General features: G+C 41.1%; 1 protein-coding gene across 6 annotated transcripts in view; it reads right to left on the minus strand.

The window, feature by feature from the left end:
- Nucleotides 1-3,011: 3,011 nt before the first annotated feature.
- The window catches only part of GABPB2 (GA binding protein transcription factor subunit beta 2), a 36,514-nt gene continuing 17,108 nt past the window's right edge, over nucleotides 3,012-22,417 (minus strand). For 3 of the 6 annotated variants that reach the window (XM_047847827.1, XM_047847830.1, XM_047847825.1), the window contains 4 exons: nucleotides 17,953-18,069; nucleotides 14,221-14,406; nucleotides 8,514-8,647; nucleotides 3,012-8,128 (listed from right to left, as the gene is read on the minus strand). In XM_047847827.1, the coding sequence (XP_047703783.1) occupies nucleotides 7,826-8,128; nucleotides 8,514-8,647; nucleotides 14,221-14,406; nucleotides 17,953-18,069 (740 nt within the window). In that variant the 3' untranslated portion in view covers nucleotides 3,012-7,825. The remainder of the gene's footprint in view (nucleotides 8,129-8,513; nucleotides 8,648-14,220; nucleotides 14,407-17,952; nucleotides 18,070-22,417) is intronic. The other 3 variants (XM_047847831.1, XM_047847829.1, XM_047847828.1) reach the window with 2 other exon arrangements.

Here is a 22,417-nt window from a genome sequence, read left to right on the forward strand (position 1 = left end):
AAGATATAGAGGGAGTAGTCTAGAAGGAAAGATAGAAGCTATCCAGCATCCTAGAGCTGAAGACCCCACCCAGTCTTCACAAGCGAGGTTACCTTTGACTCTCCTTGTTCAAGTGTTGCTGGCCAGCAACTTTGTGGAGATGCCTCCTGAATTGATTCTGGAGCAAACCTGACTTTGAGTTTGCAAAAAAGGCTGAAGTTATGTCACTCCTGTTTCTTAACTATATGCCCAAAGTTAAGTGAGCAAGATCATATTCTGATTCAAGGACGAATTACACACGAAAGAACACCGATAACAATGTAGGAACTGTAGTTTTATTATTATTTTTTTAATCAGAGAGCAGGAGTGTGGGAAGGGGCATAGGGAGAGAGAGAAAGAATCTCAAGTACGCTCCACGTTCAGCGCGGAGCTTGACGCAGGGCTTGATCCCACAACCATGGGATCATGACCTGAGCCAAAATTAAGAATCAGACGCCCAAACCGATGGAGCCACCCAGGTGCCCCAGGACTGTAGTTTTAGAAAGTATATATATTTTTAAAGTTGAGGGACTCTGAGGGACTCTGGGCAGTCACAACTTTTTTTTAATCTATATTCTGAAGATAATACATATCTTGCAAGATAGGTGTGTTTGTGTGTGTGTGAAACGTCTAGCTCAATGGCAGACACGTAGCAAATCGTTAATGCATAGAGGGGCACCTGGTTGGCTCAGTCAGTAGAGCATGCGACTTAAAAAAAATTTTTTTTAACGTTTATTTTTGACAGGAAGACAGCATGAGTGGGGGAGGGGCAGAGAGAGAGGGAGACAAAGGATCCAAAGTAGGCTCCAGGCTCGGAGCTGTCAGCACAGAGCCTGATGTGGGGCTCGAACTCATAGAGTGTGAGATCATGACTTGAGCTGAAGTCAGATGTTTAACCAACTGAGCCACCCAGGCACCTCAAGCATGTGACTCTTGACATTGGGTTGTGAGTTCAAGTCCCAAGTTGGGTGAAGAGTTAACCAAAAACAAAAAACAAAAAACAAAAACACCACCAAAAAAACCCTTAATGCATAGAAGCTGTTATTATTTATAATATTGGCCTCCCTCTCAAACAGCACATTTCTTATAGTAAGAACTTTCTTAAACTTTAGGAGTGGTTATGGGAGCAGAGTGCAGCCCCACGCTTTGCTCAGGGGTCCCTTATAGTTTTTTCGTTTTGTTTTATTTTTTTAACATTTTTAACACATGTAAATTGTCTGCTGGACATGACTATTAATTTCCCAGTTATCTAGTTTCCTTTTTTTTAAAGTTGTCCCCTATAGTTATAACAAACTTAACTCTATTTATCTATCAGACATCTTGCACAAACCGTACACAGCTGTGGTTTTCACTAAGTTGCTCCCACTGCGACTTTCTCTCGTATTTTCTACTTACTGATCTTCTTGGAGTAGGGGGCTCATTTTCACAGAGGAAATCTTAGGAAAGTTGCTGTAATTCATGGTTTTTTCCCATCCTTTAAGAATATTACCCTTCAGAGAACTCCAGGTTCCCATCTCTCCAATTCCCTTCCAACCTTCCCATGCTCCTGATTTCTCACACTAGGATTTGAATTCAGCAAGACTTTTAGTTCTTTGTTTCTCAAGCCTCAAGTTCCTGCTCTTTTTCTCTCAGCAGAACAAAGGCTGTATACACATTTATGAGGTATGCTACCAGATGTACCTTATAATTAATATGTACACAGGGTTTTTGACCATACACACACACACACACACACACACACACACACACACACACATCAAAAAGCAATTACCTACATGCAACCTAGTACATGGTAGTGTTCAATTTCCTGAATACTGACTTGGAGCCTTGCCTTGGAGGTTCTAGTTGTTGAGCACAGATGCTTATATGTCCTTGGCTTTAGTATTATCCTCCTTTATTTAAGAAAGGCATCCTTGGGGCTCTGGGGTGGCTCAGTCCGTTAAGTGACTGACTCTTGATTTCTGCTCAGTTCATGATCTCACGGTTGTGAGATTGAGCCCTAGGTTGGGCTGTGAGCTGAGCGTAGAGGCTGCTTAAGATTCTCTCTCTCACAACAAACAGGGTTGATGGGGGATGGGAGGGAGGGGAGGGTGGGTGATGGGTACTGAGGAGGGCACCGTTTGGGATGAGCACTGGGTGTTGTATGGAAACCAATTTGACAATAAATTTCATGTTAAAAAAATAAATAAATAAAAATAAAGAAGAGTAAACTTAAAAAAAAAAAAGATTCTCTCTCTTACGCTCTCCCTCTCTCTCTCTGATCCTCTCCCTGGCTCTCTCAAATTAAAAAAAAATTTTTTTTTTGAAGAAAAACAAAAAGCACCCTTTCTGCCAATGGAGCAGCTTTGAGAACACTGTACCCTGGATGGGGACCCCCTCTAGCCAGCCAGATGGGTCTCTTCAGCCCTGGATACTAGTGGGGGTTGAGCCACAACCAGGATGCTACTTGTATTTACTTAATAAATGTATGCTGTATTGGACTGAGATAGCAAAACAGCACCTTATTAACTAAGAATGGCTGAGAAGCCAGCAGAGCAAATCTATTTCCAAGCCTTCTTGAACCTCATGTTCTCCCTCCACCTCATATCTTCGTGTTGACTTTACTCCCACACAAGACACAGAGTCATCTCCTTCAGCTCCTGTGCTCTCGTCCTGGTTGTTTGCTTCTAGGGAAGGGAGTGGGGGGATGACAGAAGGGAGAAAGACGTAAGTCTAACAAGCCAGTCAAAAGCTCTCTCCATTCTCATTTACCTCCAGTTGCTCTGCCTGTTAAGAATACCAGCTGAGGAGTAGCTAGATAAGGAAAATGCAGAGGCTGTGAATGGCTTACAAGAGACTCCAACAGGGGAAAGAAGACCCTCCCACACCCTCCCCCTGCTCTGCCTTCATTAGCTCAGCTAGACAGAGAACACTTCCTATTGGAATTTATCTGTGATCAGGAACGAGATGCAATTTTTGCCCAGGAGATGGAAAAAACTTCAGTGACACCCTGAAATGGTAAGACTTTGACATTTTATTAAGAAACATCTTTACTTTAAATGATAGTACAAAAATTGTATATATAATATAGATCTGTATAGGTACATATACACACAAAGGCTCACCCACACACACATACACACAATCCTCCTCATCAAAATCAAACCCTATTAAAATACTAAATAAAGAGAAGTATATTTAAGCTTTCCTAAAACATACTGTACATAAAGCTGTCAGAAAACCTGAAAAACTGAGGACATTTTCAGAAGAATCTAGGCACCCCACCCACCCTCTTTCTCTTCTCCACTAACATAAATGACCTTGGCAGAAGGACAGTACACAGGACAAAGCCAGAGAAGGGAGCTGCTATCCGTCCTTTACTGCTGATAGACCAAGATGCCTAAAAGCAACTGGGAAGGGAAGCACGAGGTATAGGCTGTGACCTAGATTAACTGTCAAAAACAAACCATTTCAGAATGAACAGAAAATATGTAATAGGGAAGGAGGGGAGTGAAAAGAGGAAGGACAAGGCCCAGAGATTAGAAACGACCTATTAATTATTAATGCCTGGGAAAGACTCAATGAGATAAGACCAATGGGGTCACAGAAGCAGAAGAAGTTAGAGGGGAAGGGGGAGGAGAGAGAGATAGGAAATCACAACTTCCTGCCACTAACAAGCCAAACTGCTACTGTAGAGTCTAGGAATGTCACCCCACCCACTAATCCTAAAGAAGCTCCAAGAAGAAAAAAAAAAGTACAAGAGGCTCAAAACTACTTAATTCAAACTCACATCCTTCTTGCTCCTGGTCTCTTGTTAAACATATTGGCATGGGAAAGAGGGTACTAAGTCAGAAAATAGCCATCACATAAAATGGAGATCGATAAGAGCCCAGAATAGCAGCATATAAGTGGTCTTGACATATATTCCATTCTGAAGCTCCTTTTCTGGCCATACAGAGATGTCTGCACAAGCAGTAGAGAACAGGAGACCATTCCCCAGCAAATCTGGATAAAAACTGTTTCCTATTCAACTTCTGGGAAGAGGTCAGTATCTGCCTGAAGTCCTCTAGCTCTGGAAGTCTATAATGATGTTTGTGAGGAGACAGCCATACACATTTTCTCAAAATGATGCTTTCTCAAAAGGATGAGATTTCTAAACTGGGAAAGCAGGTATCCTGCGCCATGGCCCTTATCCAGGGTTCTTCCTTGTACAGAGGTGTCAGGGGTTTTACAGGTGCCAGTCAGCACGCCTACCTGCTGCCATAGGAGTGGATACAGGGGCTTGCTCTGCGGAAGGGTGGCTCCCTCTTTACCCTGGACACCACTCTGAGCTGTTTGGCTTACATGGTGTCATCACACCACATGCTAAACAAATCTCTGTAAAGCCAGAGATTGGTTTTCCCTGGGGCATGACTCCTCAGGTTTCTCATTATGCCTGTTACAGAGTCTCAGAGAAGGGCCAAAAGAAGGCTTTTTCTTCTTCAGCCCTTTTAGTGAAGCCACAGAAACCCTCTCTAATGTGTTTAATGAAATGAAAATATTTCCAGGTTACACCAGGTACTTTAGAGTTGAACCTCAAATAAACAAAGAGAAAAGTGGGAAAATCTGTATGTATTTATAAATGTACACAGTGATACGCACCCAACAAAGGAGTATTAAAAATGCCCTGGTCACAGAACCCTCTGGTAAATTCATTTCTCTTACATCAATATAAAGAAGTCATTTTGTATGCCATAGATTTCTAACACTACTGAGCAGACACAAAAATGTTAATAATGCAATGGTAAGGCTGAAGACGGGGGGAAAGGCAAAGCCAAAAATAACTACACAGAGCTCTGACAGAGAAAAAGAACATCTTTTAAGGCTCTGGGTTCAAAACACAGAAATCCTACAGTCAAGTTCTCCCATACTTCCATTAAGAGACCTCAACTCTGGCATTACAATTAAGAGATCCCACAGAGGTAGTGATAGGAAGGGAACGTTCATTTATATATTTATAAGTAATTTCCCTGAAGCCAGGAACAAGAACAGAAATATTAACATTTTTTTCTTTCTCTCTTGGGGGGAAGGCTTATGAGCAAAATCAAATGTAGAGCCTAAAATTCATATATTAATACTGATATTGTTAAAGCAGCTTTATTTTAAGGTAGGCAATCATCCTAAGTTCCAGGTTTCTCGGCTTAAGCACCAACTCTGAACCACCTGTATGTTATTTGATTCTCTGTAATCCAATCTTGCCAATAAACCAGGTGAATCCACCAACCCAGAAGAATCTAGCAACATTTTCCCAACATCCATTGCTGATCCAGAAGGATATGCTAAATCATAAAATGGTACTGCCATTAATGCATTTAATATTTAACTTCTAACTACTTCAAGCGATCCTGACCTACCATTCTCTTCAAGGCAATACAAAGTGGAGACGAAATCCTATTTCTTTTCCTAGGGATGCTAAATGGTGTATTTCAAGTAAATAACAACAAATACCTTTTTGCTACCCACCCCTTTCCAGACATGTCTCTTTTCTCTTTCCCTATCCCAACTCCCTATCTCAGAGACCCCATCATCAAAAATGACTTGGACCGTAGTAAAGATTTTTCTAGGTGAGAATGACAGCCTCCTGCAGAAAGAGAATAGTAAGAATTTCTAAACAGTTCCCCAAAGCAGTAAGGAGCTATGCTCAGCAGGGAGTGTTGGATGGCAACTCCCGTCCCCAATCAGAAGCAACCCCAAAGAGTGAGGCGGCTGGGCCTGGATATCGTCTGCAGAGTTAACCTCCACCCCCTTAACAGGAAAGGAAAAAAAAAAAAAAAAAGAATTAAAGTCAATATATACACAAAGAACATTAGGAAATCATACCTAAAATGACCCTCTATCTTTATCTCTGTTGTTAAGCTAAGGCTCTGAAAAGGCACACAATAGCAGCTTATTGTTAGCACCTGGTTCACAAAGGGACTCAGAAAAAAGAAAAACATCACACACACACACACAAAAAGGATGATTTGGCAGCAGAAGGCACAATTGTCCCCTCACCCTTACCTACGCTCCTCCACTGCGTTTCATCAGCCACCCTCCCCCACCCCCCCAAACCCAGAGTAATCTCTCAAGTCCCCGGAGAAAACCTAGTTTTATGGTGGCCAGTAGCCAAGACTCATTTCAAAACTGGTATTTTTGCCTATAAGCCTCTACTAGCCAATTCTGTTTGCTAAATCTGGTTTGGGGAGTTATGTTTTCAGTCTATTTTGAGCCCCAAGTGATTCTGCACCTCTGGAAAACTGCAGCAAATTACTTCACTAATCAAGGTAAATAGAGCCATGTTAACTGTCAAGTTTTATTCCAGATTAAAAATGTATGTTTTCCCCATGATCGCTAATTAAGAAAACCGTATTCTAAACAGTCATTCAAATGTTTACTTGGCACATCTCCCCCTGGTTTCTTCTTCTAATTTACAATAAAGCAAGCAAGCAGGTCGAGAATGATGAGGGCCCAATTTCAAAAGCAGTAACTTCTGTAATGTAACCTCTCCACAACCTCTCTCTCTCCAGCCATCCCCCCCTTTCTTTTGAAAAAACTCCAAACTGGCACACGAAGAAAACCCAGCAATGAAACACTTTCCAGTAGTGTCTAGGCAGAGGGAGCAGGCATAGCGGTAGAGAAGGGAGTCAGGCAGACGAAGTTATCAGGCTAAAAGTTCTGGCTCCTTACTTTATGACACTGCTGATTTTTACTCCCTTTGCCATCACACACCGAGCACCTATAAGGCACGAAAGCTGTGTGCAGGGCCCGACCTTAAGGAAACAGAACAAGTTACTCATCCGAAGTGAAACATAAAATTCCAACAACACCCTCAGCACTCACCTGTCCCCTGACTTCTTTTGCAATTAAGAGGATACCACGTAAACTCCACAGAAAGGCACACTTAGAAAACGCCACACAATTTTATAAAATTAAAAAGTTGATATTAAACCTTGGTATTATATAAATAAGTGTTTGGAAGCAAGTTGTTCTAGCAACAGACTACCCTCCTGATGGTGATTTTATAAAATCCAGCCAGAGCAAAGTTTGGATCTTGAGACCAGATTGTTTCATAACCCCACAAGCTCTTTCTGGCCACCTTCCAGCGTTGTGGAAGCACAGCCTGGAGGATTTTGGATTGATATACACTTCTCCCACGTAAACAAGTTCTCTTTCCTTTCCAGTTTTTAAATATTCCACTTCAGTTTCTTAAACTGGCATCTGAATTATGGACACATAATGGATGCAGAGTTAGTGAGGCAATTACCAATTTCTTTTCAGTGAAGTGAGCTCAGGACAGAAGGGAATGCCTGCTCCTTTGGAAGTGGAATAGATCTCTTTCTCTTCCCAAAAGCTTGCTTCTAACCCCCCTCCCAGTTAGTTTCCTTCTCTACCAGGTACACATCGATCTAAGGCATATTATAAGGTCACCTGATGGTACGATTATTAAAGGCCCTGTGTGTGTTCATACTAGGAATGTTATCTTAAAATCTTCTGACAGAAAATCAGTTGTTTAAAAAACAATCAACCCACAATATCCAGCACTCTTTTACCTCTAAGCTTAAAGCAGTGATGATGGGAGCTGGAAATTTGGTCCTTATTCTTTAGGTCCCCCAGAAGAAGTATTCCCCTGATTTGGCATTTTCCAGTTGCATAGCAAGCCTTCCTGAGTCCAAGCACTGTGCCCTGCTATAGTTTTCTTCTTTAGGACATCCTTTCTTCTTTAGGACATGATTACACAATGTGAGTCCTCTGTATTTTCTTTTAAAAAGAGGAAAAAGACGGACACAGTCCAAGTTGTGGCCCTCGCATGTTAAGATGAAACAGTTTCTATGGAAACTCCCGCATGCGGCCCTGTCGTCCCTGTGGCCCCCGAGGTCACTCCCGCATCTCTCTCTTTCAACTCTCCCTCCGTAACCACCACAGCATCTACCTCCGCCACCTCTTCGACCATGGTGAAATCAACTCCGTTGGGCTGCTGTCGGGCCATGGCCTCTAGCTTGAGGCGGTACTGTTCTGCCTCCTGCTCTTTCTTTAGGAGCTGGTGTCGGTACTCCTGAGCTCTTCGATTGGCCTCCTGGAGCTGCTGCTGTAGGAGCTCTCTTTCGGTGCCCTCCTGTAAAAGGAAACCGCATCACCGCCAGGTAAGAATTCCTGATCCCTGGTCATCCAGAGAGTAGACAAAAATATAAACAAGGGGGGCACCGGGGTGGCTCAGTCAGTTAAGCGTCCGACTTCGGCTCAGGTCGTGATCTCACAGTTTGTGAGTTCCAGCTCCACGTCGGGCTCTGTCCTGACAGCTCAGAGCCTAGAGTCTTATTCGGATTCTGTGTCTCCCTCTCTCTCTGCCCCTCCCCCAGTCATGCTCTCTCTCTCTCAATAATAAATAAACATTAAAAAAAATTTTTTTTTAAATATATAAAGAAGGGTCCAGGCCTTCTTCCAAGTTTGCCTTTTGAGTATTTCCTGTCTCTTCTCTCTACCACTCCTAAACACGTTACCTTGCTTTCCTCCCCACTGTTTGTCATCTCTTCTATCCTTGGTTTCTTAGTCAGGGGCAACTTCTCTGCTTCTTCTTCCTCTTCTTCTTCAATTACAGTCTCTTCTGCAACCTGACCAGCAGGTACAGTTAGAACTACAAGCCAAAGGACACCAATTGGAGATAATGAATACATAGTAAAACAAAGAGGTTTTGCCTACTTTCAAGTTTGTTTTTTTTAATTTTTTAAATTTCTTTTGAGAGAGAGAGAGAGAGAGAGAGCGCAAGCAGGGGAAGGGCAGAGAGAGAGGGAGAAAGAATCCCAAGCGGGCTCCACACTGACAGGCGCCTCACTGACTCCTACTGCTTGCTTTAAATTAGAAAATAAACTGCAAGATGTTATCTGAAATCTTATTGTTCATATCTCTTTGGATTTTAGAATCAACAGGTAAAGCACAGCCTTACACAGAAAGGATTAGAGAGGCAAATCTGGAAGCCATGCAATCAACAACTAGGTCTGAGGCTCTTATATAAAGATGTCTCACTCTAGGTTAGAAGCTATGGCTGAGAAGCTTACAATTCTTTGCTTTTGTTTTTTTAAATGTTTATTTATTTTTGAGAGAGTGGGTGGGAGGGGCAAAGAGAGAGAGACAGACACAGAATCTGAAGCAGGCTTCCGGCTCTGAGCTCTCAGCACAGAGCCCGATGTGGGGCTTGAACTCACAAATGGTGAGATCATGACCTGAGCCAAGGTCAGATACTTAACGGACTGAGCCCCCAGGCACCCCGCCTTACAATTCTTTAGGAGTGATTTGTCTAAAGAAGGCCTGATGTCTTTACATAAGATTTTTGAGAAACTTCACATGAAAGCAGCTGGCCATTCACTGTATCTAATTTGCTTAGATATTTATAGATAAGTGAGTGAAGGGTCAAAACACACATCCTGCACTACACATCTATCAGTATGGCTAGAATTTTAATAATACCAGATACTGACGACGATGTAGAAAAACTGGATTATTCATAAATTGCTGGTGGGAATGTAACACTGTACAGTCACTCTAAGAAACAGTTTGGCAGTTTCTTACAAAACTAAACATGCACTTACCATGCAACCCAGCAACTGCACTTTTGGGCATTTATCCCAGAGAACTGAAAATTTATGTTCCCATAAATCCTGTACAGTATTGGTCATAACAGCTTTATTCATAGATAGTCCAAAACTAGCAACACACTTAAATGTCCTTCAATGAGTGGTTAAACTCCATACCATGGATACTACTTAGCAATAAAAAGGAATGAACTACTGATACAAACAGCAACTTGGATAGCTCTTAAGGGAATTATGCTGAGAGAAAAAAACCCAATCTCAAAACGTTATATATTACATGATTCCATTTATATAATATATTTTTTTAAATTAATTAATTAATTTAGAGAGAGACAGAGCAAGTGGGAGAGGGGCAGAGAGAGGGAGAGAGAGAGAATGTCAAGCAGACTCCGCACTCTCAGTGTAATGTGGGGCTTGGACTCATGAACTGCGAGACCAAGAGTTGGACGCTTAACTGACTGAGCCACCCAGGCGCCCCTATAATGTTCTTGGAATGACAAAAGTATAGAGGTAGAAAACAAATGAGTTAGTGGTTGCCAGGGGTTAGGAATGGGGTGGGAAGGGAGAGGGCTGTGGACATAAAAGTAGTACAAGGGATCCTTGTGATTGAACTGTTCTCTGTCCTGACTGTGGTCATCCTAGAACAAATCTACACATGTATTATCCTGCATAGAGCTAAGTATATACACAAATTAATGCATATAAAATTGGAAAAATCTCAGTAAGGTTGGTAAACTGTATCAATGTCAATTTTCCATGTTAAAGCACTACTGCAAAATGTTACCAATGGGGGAAACTGGGTGATAGGTACACTCGATTTCTCTGTTTATTTCTTACACTTGTACATAAATCTACAATGATCACAAAATACAAAAGCTTAAAATCCTATTTAGGTTTTAGGGTACCTTATGATTTTTGTTTAAAACTGAAGATTTATCTAGTTATTTGGTTTGGTTGATTTAAAAATTAGCTTGTGAGGTGCTTGCATGGCTCAGTTGTGAAGCATCTGACTTCAGCTCAGCTTATGATTTCACAGTTTAGGAGTTCAAGTCCCACACTGGGTGAGCTCGAGCCACACTTCGGGTAAAACACGAGCCCTGTTTTGGGTGAGCCCTGCTTCTCTCTCTCTCTCTCTCTCTCTCTCTCTCTCTCTCTCTCTCTCACGAGCCCTGTTTTGGGTGAGCCCTGCTTCTCTCTCTCTCTCTCTCTCTCTCTCTCTCTCTCTCTCTCTCTCACGAGCCCTGTTTTGGGTGAGCCCTGCTTCTCTCTCTCTCTCTCTCTCTCTCTCTCTCTCTCTCTCTTTCTCTCCCATCCTCTTTCCCTCTCTGCCTCTCGTGAGATTCTCTCTCTCTCTGCCCGCACTCTCTCACTTGTGCTCCCCCATCTCTCTCAAAGAAGTAAAATAAAATAAAATAAAAATTAGCTTGTATTCTGTGGGTACTCATCAATTGATGGCAATAGAAAACAGCTTAGATATCAGCTAAATGGAAAAGGAACTTTAGTCTGGGTTTTAAAACTTTCTGCAGATAATTCACAAAATCTCAGCTGTCCTTCTGTCCTTCTGTGTGCCTGGTTAATACATTTGTAAAAAGCAGTGTAGTTCATCCAGGCAAAACCTCAATTTTTTTCTCTTTGAAACAACTCCATTCTCATTTATTTAACTCCATTATAAGCAGAGTCTCTCACCTACCCAATGAAGCCCCCAAAGCATTAAGTGATAATTATGTTCACAAAAACATCAATAATATATTTCCAAATAAAACCATTAAGAATTTATGATACCAAAACTTGGATTATAAAGGTTTAATTCCTACTCTTTCTTCCTATACTGCAAAGATCCACCAATTTAAAGTTTGAAAATTATAAAATCCCCATCATTATTAGGCCAAGTGAAAATTTTGGTGACTCAGATTCAATAAACCAACCCTCCTCTTTTCAAACTCCAATTAAAAAAAAAATTTTTTTTAAATGTTTATTTATTTTTGAGAGAGAGATAGAGTGTGAGCGGGGGAAGGGCAGAGAGAGAGGGAGACATAGAATCTGAAGCCAGCTCCAGGCTCTGAGCTATTAGCACAGAGCCTGATATGGGGCTCGAACTCACAAACCGTGAAATCATGACCTGAGCTGAAGTAGGATGCTTAAGCAACTGAGCCACCCAGGAACCCCCATTTTTCTTTTTTTTAAAGTAGGCTTCACTCCCAGCACAGAGCCCACTGTGGGGCTTGAACTCACGACCCTGCGATCAAGAGTCTGACGCTCAATTGACTGAGAGCCCCTAAACTCCAATATTTTTAAAGAATGAAGTTGTGTGATTAGTTTCTTTCTTTTCAAAAAATAATTTACAGATGTATTTCTTGAATAAGTAATACATTCACATGGTTCAAAAACTAAAACTATAAGAGTATATATAGTGAAAAGCCTCCCATCCATCCCCACGTACTGTCTCAGCAGGCAATCAACGTTTTCAATGTTATTCTTGAATGTTCTTCCAGAGATGGTCTAAGTCTACAAATACATTAGCAAAAATACATATATCTCCCTCTTTTTAAAAAATACAAATGCAGCATATTCTATACTGTCCTGCATCTTGCTCTTGTAACTTCACAATATAGTTTAGAGATAAGATCATGCTAGTATATAAGGCATTTCCTCATTGTTTTTAAATAGCTGCATAGTATTTCAAAGTGTGGGTGTAACAATTTCTTTATCCAGTTCCCTATTGATGTATACTTAGGTTGTTTTAATTTTTCATTTTCATTAAAAAAAATTTTTTTTGGGGCGCCTGGGTGGCTCAGTCGGTTAAGCGTCCGACTTCGCTCAGGTCATGATCTCACGGTCCGTGGGTTCGAGCCCCACGTCGGGCTCTGGGCTGACGGCTCGGAGCCTGGAGCCTGTTTTGGATTCTGTGTCTCCCTCTTTCTCTGACCCTCCCCTATTCATGCTCTCTCTCTGTCTCAAAAATAAATAAATGTCAAAAAATTTAAAAAAAAAATTTTTTTTTTTATTTAGGGGCATCTGGATAGCTCAGTTGGTTAAGCCTCCAACTCTTGATTTTGGCTCAGGTCATCATATCGTGGGTTGTGATCAAGCCCCAAGTTGGGCTCTGTGCTGACAAAGTGGAGCCTGCTTGGGATTCTCTCTCTCCCTCTCTCTGCCCCTTCCCCACTTGTGCTCTCTCTCAAAATAAATAAATGAACATTAAAAATAAATAAGTAAATAAATAAATAAATACATTTATTTTTATTTAGGGGCACCTGGGTGGGTCAGTTGGTTAAGCATCCAACTCTTTTTTTTATGTAAATAATTATTTATTTTGAGAGAGAGAGCACATGGGGGAAGGGCAGAGAGAGGGGGAGAGAGAATCCCAAGTAGGCTCCACACTATGCTCAGAGCCTGACTTGGGTTTGATCCGATGAACTGTGAGATCATGACCCAAGCCGAAACCAGGAGTGGACGTGACTGAGCTACCCATTTGCCCCAAGCATCTGACTCTTGATCTCAGCTCAGGTCTTGATCTCAGGATTGTGAGCTCAAGCCCCGTGTTGGGCTCTGTGCTACTTGTGAAGCCTAATTTAAAAAGAAAAAAAAAAAGAAAAAATGTTTTATTTGAGTATAGTTGACACATAATGTTATATCAGTTTCAGGTATACAATACAGTGATTCAACTTTTCTATGCATTACGTTATGCTCACTACAAATATAGCTACCATCAAATTAGGTTCTTTTTAATCTTTGATGATTACAAATAATGCTGTAATTAATAACTTAGTATATATTTCACTTCTGTGTGTGAATATAAATTCTTAGAAAACAACTTTTTAGCCAAAAGGTATGTGTATCTAGTACTGACAGATATTGCAAACTGTTCTTTAAAGAATACATTAATTTACACTCTAACCAGTGATTTTTTTTTTTTTAAGATCAAGTATTCTCTACACCCAACATGGGGCTCAAAGTTACAACTCCGAGATCAAGAGTCCCATGCTCCGCCAACTGAGTCAGCCAGTGATTTATAAGAGTGTCTATTTTGGGGCGTCTGGGTGGCTCAGTTGGTTAGGCGTCTTGACTTTGGCTCAGGTCATGATCTCACGGTTTGTGAGTTTGAGCCCCACATTGGGCTCTGTGCTGTCACTGCAGAGCCCACTTCAATCCTCTGTCTCTCTTGCTCTATGCCCCTCCCCTGCTCACGCCCCCACTCTGAAAAATAAACATTAAAAAAAAAATTAAAAAGTGCCTAGTTCCCCACACTTTTGACAATACAGTATAATAATGGTATCTCAGTACAATGTTAAATTGCATTTCTCTTGCTATATATGAAATAGGTTGAACACATTTCCATATTTTAAGACCTATTAGTATTTTCTATGAACTATTGGTTCATATTATTTCCTCTTTTCTATCAGATTATTGGCTTTTACTCACAAGTTTTATATATATTAGGGAAATCAGGCTTTCCCAGCCTGATTTCTGTTTCTTTTTCTATCTTGGAGCATCTTTGCCCCATCTGGCATCTGGCATTCTCCTAGTCCCACTACTTGCTTTAATGCCTCATTTTCAGAAGAATGTGGAGTGTGTAAAATATCTTTTAATACACATTTGCCTAAATGGGATAACTCACCTTGCTGTCCATCTTGCACAGTTACAATAAATGGCTGGCCAATGCTTCCGGCAGGGACTGCAGTTTGGATATTACCCAGAGGGACTCCATCAGTCACTATGGTGATGACCCTTTGGCCTCCACTCCCCACCACTTGCTGGATTGATGAGTCAACGGAATCTCCCTCTATGATTTCCTCTGAATTAGCTAGAGATGACAAAAGTGAATTTGAAATTTCAGCTTTTTAAAAAACAGGAGTTTAACAATTTCAGCCTCCTTGAAATTGATAATAAATATCAGGGATAGGAAAACTTAAAAAAAGAAGTTAGATTCAACAGTTTCTAAAGCAAGCTTTTGTGAACAATGCTAAGTCAGAGGAGAAAAGAAAATAGTGAATGCTTTAGAACAGTATTTTCTAAAATGTCTTCATTGAGATGTTAATAGCTTTCACTAAGGATGGGCCCTATGCAGAAATGTATTTTCAAAATGCCAGTTTAAAAATGCTTAAATTTTTTGTTTGTTTTGTAAGAAGTATTAGAAACCCCAACAGGCTAATGAGCACTGTGATTCTCCAATAGGGGTAAGATATGCTGATCATGGAATTCTTTTCTCAGAAAGCATCTTGAAAGTCTAAATAAATCTATGGAACTTAGAAAAATAATTATAAATTAGAGTATATCTATTTCTGTAAGAAAATGGAGGTATTTAATAGTGAATTAACAATAATAAGTAGTCAAAGCACTGAAGAGGTCTGATAGACACAAATGGTAGGTGGCTTCTCCCATCTGACAGATAAACAATAATATTAATAGCAACTAACACCAACTACTTACAGCGTAGCCCAGGTACCTTTCTAAGAGCTTTGTATATATTATGTTAAATCAAGATATTCATGGGGCACCTGGGTGGCTCAGTCAGTTAAGCATCCGACTTCGGCTCACGTCATGATCTCACGGTTTGGTTCGTGGGTTCAAGCCCCACATCAGGCTTTGTGCAGACAGTGCAGAGCCTGCTTCAGATCCTCTCTCTACCACTCCCCCACTCACACTCACATGCTCTCTCTTAAACAAAAGGATGCCTGGGTGGCTCAGTCTGTTGAGCATCAGATTTTGGCTCAGGTCACGATCTCACAGTTTGTGGGTCCAAGCCCCACATCAGGCTCTGTGCTGACAGCTTGCTCAGAGCCTGGAGCCTACTTCAGATTCTGTGTCTCCTTTTCTCTCCGCCCCTCCCCTGCTCACACTCTGTCTCTCAAAAGTAAATAAATGTAAAAAATAATAATAATAATAAAAATTAAAAAATGTTAAAAATTTTTTAATGTGTATTTATTTCTGAGAGAGAGAGAGACAAAGCGTGAATGGGGGAAGAGCAGAGAGAGAAGGAGACACAGAATCTGAAGCAGGCTCCAGGCTCTGAGCAATCAGTACAGAGCCCGATGTGGTGCCTGAACCCACGAACTGTGATATCATGACCTAAGCTGAAGTTGGTTGCTTAACCAACTGAGCCTCCCAGGTGCCCCAAAATAAATAAATGTTTAAAAAAATGGCTAAGATGGTAAAATTTAGGGGCGCCTAGGTGGCTCAGTCAGTTGAACATCTGACTTTGGCTCAGGTTCTGATCTCATGGTTCAAGAGTTCAAGCCCCGTGTGGGGCTCTGTACTGATGGCTCTATGCTGACGGTTCGGAGCCTGCTTTGGATTGTCTGTCTCCCTCTCTCTCTGCCCCACGTGCTCTCTCTCAAAAATAAATAAATAAACACTTAAACAAAATTAAAATTCAGTTTGGTAATTAAAAAGTGGGGGTGGGGGGGCGTTGTGACTGGCTGGCTCAGTCAGAAAAGCATGACTCTTGATCTTGGGGTTGTGAGTTTGAGCCCCACATTGGGTGTAGAGATTACTTAAATAAATAAAACTTAAAAAAAAAAAAGATTTTCAGTTTGGTTAGTCAATATTCCCAGTAACTATTAGGGAAAAGAGTTCTTACCACTATGGAATTTCTCTATCTAAAGAGTCTAAGGTAAACTTTGCACTAAATGGGGTATGGACTATCCACACGAAACACATTCAGGTGGTTAAATGGAAATAGAGCATTCACATCTCTTAAAAACAAAACACAGTTAAATGTTATAGCTGAAAGAACCTCAACAGATAATCTGATCCAACCGTCCAACCTCAGCCAGAGGTGAGGAGACTGAGACCTGGAGAAGTTAAGTAATTTATTCAGTCAAAAAGCAAATCAAGGGCGCCTGGGTGGCTCAGTCGGTTAAGTGTCCCACTTTGGCTCAGGTCATGATCTCATGGTTCGTGGGTTCAAGCCCTGGGTTGGGCTCTGTGCCAATAGCTCAGAGCCTGGAGCCTGCATCCAATTCTGTGTCTCCCTCTCTCCCTCTGCCCCTCCCCCCGCTCATGCTCTGTCTCTCAAAAATAAATAAACATCAAAAAAAAATTTTTTTTAAAGCAAATAAAAATAACAAACACAAGTTAAATATATTGTTTTTCCCTTTGCCATGGCACTCACTCATACATGTGTGAATGGAGATCTTTATGATTGCTGCCAGTCGGAAAAATAGGATTGGAGGAATGTTCTCACACCCAAATGTCAATGGCAGAAAGAAATCAGAACAATCTGCCTTCATTTATAATGGAGCAGACTCTGCCAGAGGGCTCCAGAAAGATTCCTACATGACTATTTAGCCCTACCTATGACTATTTGCCCTTACCTATATGGAGCTCTAAGCCTTTTCCCCATAGACTACTGGCTCCCACTAAGTGACTTGAAACCTCTTTATTTTAAATATCAGAAGGGCACTATACAGCATATGTCGCCCCAACTCTATTAGAAATGCCAAAATATGGGGGCGTCTCAGTGGCTCAGTCGGTTAAGCATATGACTTCGGCTCAGGTCATGATCCCACAGTTTGAGTTCGAGCCCTGCATTGGGCTTTGTGCTGACACAGAGCTTCAGATTCTGTGTCTCCCTCTCTCTCTGCCCCTCCCCATTCATGCTCTGTCTCTCTCTCTCTCTCTCTCTCTCTCTCCCAAAAATAAGTAAACATTAAAAACAATTTAAAAAAAAAAGAAGTGCCAAAATATGATCTCCAGTGAAAATAAAAGGAAGCCACCCTGAAGTACCCAGGATATGACGAGAGAGGTAGCAGTCCTATGTATTTTGACGCTTTTATAAACACACATATCTAAGCTGCTATTTTGAATCATCCTATGATAGCATCAGTCAAAACATAACATAAAGTATTTCCCATTTAATCTTCTAATAGAAGACTAAACACTTCAATCTGAAGCAACTGGAGTCAGGGCAAACAAACTTGAAACTGCAAAAATACAAAGAAATTAACTTAGACATTCTCTAAGATTATTCAGCCATCTGATTATACTGCTTAGTCATTTTTCTTTCTGATGCTCAATGACTCTACATGCCTCTTTCCTAGATTTATCTAATTATACTTCATGCAAATTAAATCTGCTGGAAATGTGAAAACAAAAAGAAGAAATGGTGATTCAGGGTGTCTGGGTGGCTTGGTCAGTTAAGTGTCCGATTCTTGGTTTCAGCTTAAGTCATGATCTCACAGTTCATGAGATCGAGCCTCTTGTTAGGCTCTGTGCTGACAGCACAGGGCTTGCTTGGGATTATCTTTCCCCCTCCCTTGATGCCCCTCCCTCTCTCTCCCAAAATCAATGAATAAATTTAGAAACAAAGAAGAAATGGTGATTTGCCCAGCAGATATCCCTTACCTACCTGTGGCTCTGTGGGAGTTGGAGAGGGGGGCTGAGGCCTCAGCAAGAGCTGCAAGGGTGGCCAGCACCGAGGTGGTGGAATTTGCCAAGTGTGCTGCTGAGGAGGCATGGGGGTCACCTATTTTGGTAAAAAAGGCAAATGAGGTCTGGTGTAGAAAATAAATGGAGATGAACTAAAAATGGCTTTTATTATCTGGGGTACCCGGGTGGCTCAGTTGGTTAAGCATCTGACTCTTGGTTTCAGCTCAGGTCATAAACTCAAAGGTTTGTGGGTTCGAGCCCCGGATTGGGCTCTGTGCTGACACTGTGGTGCCTGCTTGGGATTCTCTCTCTCCCTCTCTCTGTCCCTTTCCTGCTTTCTCTCTCTCTCTCTCAAATAAACATTAAAAAAAATGGCTTTTATTAAATCAAAACCTCGGCTTTGCTCTCCCATACAAACTGATATAAACCAATGATTGTGGTATTAACAGTTTGGAAGGTTTAGAAAAGTTTTTCCTTTAAAGGGGATTAAGGTAATATGCTTGGTATAGGGCCACTACATTCCCCACATTTGCTCATTCTCTTGGCACTGCCAGTGCTGAGCATCAGTAGCCCAGGAGTGCCGCCCACTCACTCAGCTGGCTGTACAGAGCTCTGCTTGGCAGCAGGTGGTAAGGACACAGAGTATGACTTACCCTAAACTATTGCTGCTGCGGGAAGAGGCTCTGCCTGGGCTTTACTTAACCACACTGCATCTATCCATCAGCTAGACAGGTGAGAAAGCATAGCACTGACCTCTACTGCAGGAACAGTTAAAAACCTGACACTTCACTTACTGAATGTCAAACAGTAGTACAACCAGTTTGTGCTAAAAACAATTACTTACTTATCTCATGATGCACTTAAAAAAACAACTATGTTTATAACCTTGTATCCTTGTTTCTGTGTGCTATTCTTACAACTTCGCTCCGGGACGAAAGTGCATTAGATCGGGCAACAGCCATGCCTAACTTTATTTACCAAAACTATTACTGAGGCGCCTGGGTGGCTCAGTCTGTTGAGCATCCAACTCTTGACTGTGGCTCAGGTCATGATCAAGACACACATCGGGCTCTGTGCTGACAGCACGGGGCCTTCTTGGGATTCTCTCTCTCTCTGCCCCTCCCTGGCTCATGTTTACGTTAAAAAATAAACATTAAAAAAAAGTATTACTTCACAATTTTGCATAAATCTAACTTTTATAAAATAAATTGCATTTCACTATGTCTTTCATTAGAACTTCAAAGATACTTTTGTGTCAGTTGTGAATTTATTGCTTCTCAGCTCCAAATCCCTGTTTTGCCTTGCCTTGTCATACTTAAGCTGGACCCTTATCAATATTTCTTGACAATTAGCATGAAACTACGTTTTGTCATACAGAAGGAGTGTCTGCTCCCTAAATTGGCTATTCTGGTATTCTTTAGAGTTCTCCTCATATCTTAGTAGTTAACCACTATTATTAATAATTTTTTATAAATTATACATACATTTAGGTATAACATATTCAAATTATGTGTTATATATTATAAAAAAATTATACAACTTGCCATGTAGCTTAGTCTCCTGACTGGGCTCTAATTGATTGTTTTATTTAAAAAATATTTATTTATTTTAAGAAAGAGAGTGGGAGAGGGATAGGGAGAGAATCCCAAGCAGGCTCTCACTGTCAGCGCAGAGCCTGATGTGGGGCTCAATCTCACGAACCATGAGATCATGACCTGAGCCGAAAGCAAGAGTCAGATGCTCAATGGACTGAGCCACCTAGGTGACCCAGATACACTTACCCACTTTTTAAATGTACTCTTAATTTTCTTTAAGATTTTAAGTAATCTCGGGGCGCCTGGGTGGCGCAGTCGGTTAAGCGTCCGACTTCAGCCAGGTCACGATCTCGCAGTCCGTGAGTTCGAGCCCCGCGTCGGGCTCTGGGCTGCTGGCTCAGAGCCTGGAGCCTGTTTCCGATTCTGTGTCTCCCTCTCTCTCTGCCCCTCCCCCATTCATGCTCTGTCTCTCTCTGTCCCAAAAATAAATAAACGTTGAAAAAAAAAAAAAAGATTTTAAGTAATCTCTACACCCAATGTGGGGATGGAACTTACAACCCCGAGACCAACAGTCACATGCTCTACTGAATGAGCCAGCTAGGAGTCCCAATACTTTTTAAATAATTTTTTTAAATGTTTTATTTATTTTTGAAAGAGTACAAACAGAGGAGGGGAAGAAAGAGAGGGAGACAAGTATCTAAAGTGGGCTCTGTCCTGACAGCAGCAAGCCCGATGTGGGGGTCAAACTCACAAATCATGAGATCGTGACCAAAGTTGGACACTCAACTGACTGAGCCACCCAGGTGCCCTTTCAATGTACTCTTGATTTTTATGTTTTCTCACTACCTATGCTTAAAGATTCTTTCCAGCCTTTTGTCTATCAAACTTCCAGTTATCTGTAAAATAAAGAAATTCCCATTTAACACTCTTTGTAATAAATCCTTCCACAGAGCAAAGGATCGTTTTCTGATATGATTAATGTAGGTAATTTAACTGGTTTATAAATTTAAATTTCAGAAGATTTGCCTTAAAAAGGTGGATTTCTGGGGCACCTGGGTGGCTCAGTAGGTTGGGCGACCAACTTTGGCTCAGGTCATGATCTCACGATTTGTGGGTTTGAGCCCTGCATCAGGCTCTATGCTGACAGCTCAGAGCCTGGAGCCTGCTTTGGATTCTGTGTCTCCCTCTCCTCCTTGTGCTCTCTCTCTGTCTCTCAAAAATAAATAAACATTAAAATTAAAAAAAAAAGGTGGATTTCTTGTATAGTACTCTTAATAGCTACAAATTATCTTCTTTTTAAGTAGGCTCCATGTCCAGCACTGAGCCCAGTGCGGGGCTTGAACTCACCACCCTGAGATCAAGACCTGAACTAAGGTCAAGCATCACACACTTAACTGACTGAGGCACCCAGACGCCCCCAAACTATCTTCTTTTAAATTTATTTATTTTTTTAGTAATCTCTGCATCCAATTTGGGGCAAAAACTCATAACCCTGAGACCAAGAGTTGTATGCTCTACCGACTGAGCTAGCTGGGCGCCCCAGCTACAAATGATCTTACTCAAAGCTTTTGCATGATGACGGTGGCAGTGGTTGATTAGGTGGAGATAGTGATGATAACCCTGTTTATTCTAATTCTTTCATAAAATATGCAGGGAACCAAACAGTCTGAGTGGAACACAGAGTGCCTGACCTCCAGAAAGGAATGGATGTCTATCCCATAACTTCATGCAGAGCAAGATCCAGCTATATTCTCTAATGTTCCTACTAAATTCATGCTTTTCCCATCACTCAACTTATCATACCAAACACTGACATAAGAAGTCACAGATGAGGGGGTGCCCGGGTTGCTCAGTCGGTTAAGCATCTGACTTTGGCTCAGGTCATGATCTCATGGTCCGTGAGTTCGAGCCCCACATTGGGTTCTGTGCTGACAGCTCAGAGCCTGGAGCCTACTTTGGATTCTGTCTCTGTCTCTCTCTCCTCCTCCCCTGCTTGCACTCTGTCTCTCTCTGTCTCTCTCTCTCAAAAATAAATAAATATTAAAAAAAAAACCTCACCAATGACACAAGGAACAATTTTTAGATATATATACAGTAACACCTGGAATTGTAGGTTGTTCTGTGAGTGTTCCACAAGACCAGCAAACATATCTAATAAATTTTCACTTGATAAACAAGTGATGTCTTGCAATACGAGTACTATGTGACACCAAACATCACATGATCACAACTGGGCCAATGGGTCTCCTCTCTCCTCTCTTTCTCACAGCAGCATTGTGGGTGATTGTCTCCCATGCTTGGATGCTTGGTCTCAGGGGCAATATTTGGCAGAAATCAATGATATTTCAGAACGTTGGAAGGTGCCCACAACTGGCACTAGTGTATTTTTTGTCACTTCCAAGCACTTATAGACAGTCCTTTGCTTTTCCATACAAGAGTAAGCTTAGGAATGCTTTGCTTCATTCTAGGTCAGGCTGCCTGCAGATATGGACCTTTTCCTCTGCTGCCTTATTGCCAGTTACATTAAATACAGTAACAAAGAGTTTATGAATACTGTATTGTAGTCAACATCTGTGCAAACATATACAATGGCCCTCATGCAGGAAAAGATTCCACTGAGCCAACGGAAAGCAGTGATTCCATTAGTGATAGTGAAAGTCGTCCTACAAAATAACCTCTTCTCTTTCTTGTCTCCCTCACACCAGCCATGAAGATTTTCAAAGGGAAGTACAGGTTAATGTGTTTATTTTTCTTTATATTGTTTTATTTATTAATATTTTATAAATACTATTGTTTATATTATTTTATTTGTTTATATTATTTTATCGATAAATATATAAATATTTTCTTTATTAATTTGTATTACAGTATTATAATAATTTTTATATGAATATTTTGGGGTTGTAGAAT

This window comes from Prionailurus viverrinus, unplaced genomic scaffold (genome assembly GCF_022837055.1).
Source record: "Prionailurus viverrinus isolate Anna unplaced genomic scaffold, UM_Priviv_1.0 scaffold_50, whole genome shotgun sequence".
In the NCBI taxonomy this organism is placed as follows: Eukaryota; Metazoa; Chordata; class Mammalia; order Carnivora; family Felidae; genus Prionailurus; species Prionailurus viverrinus.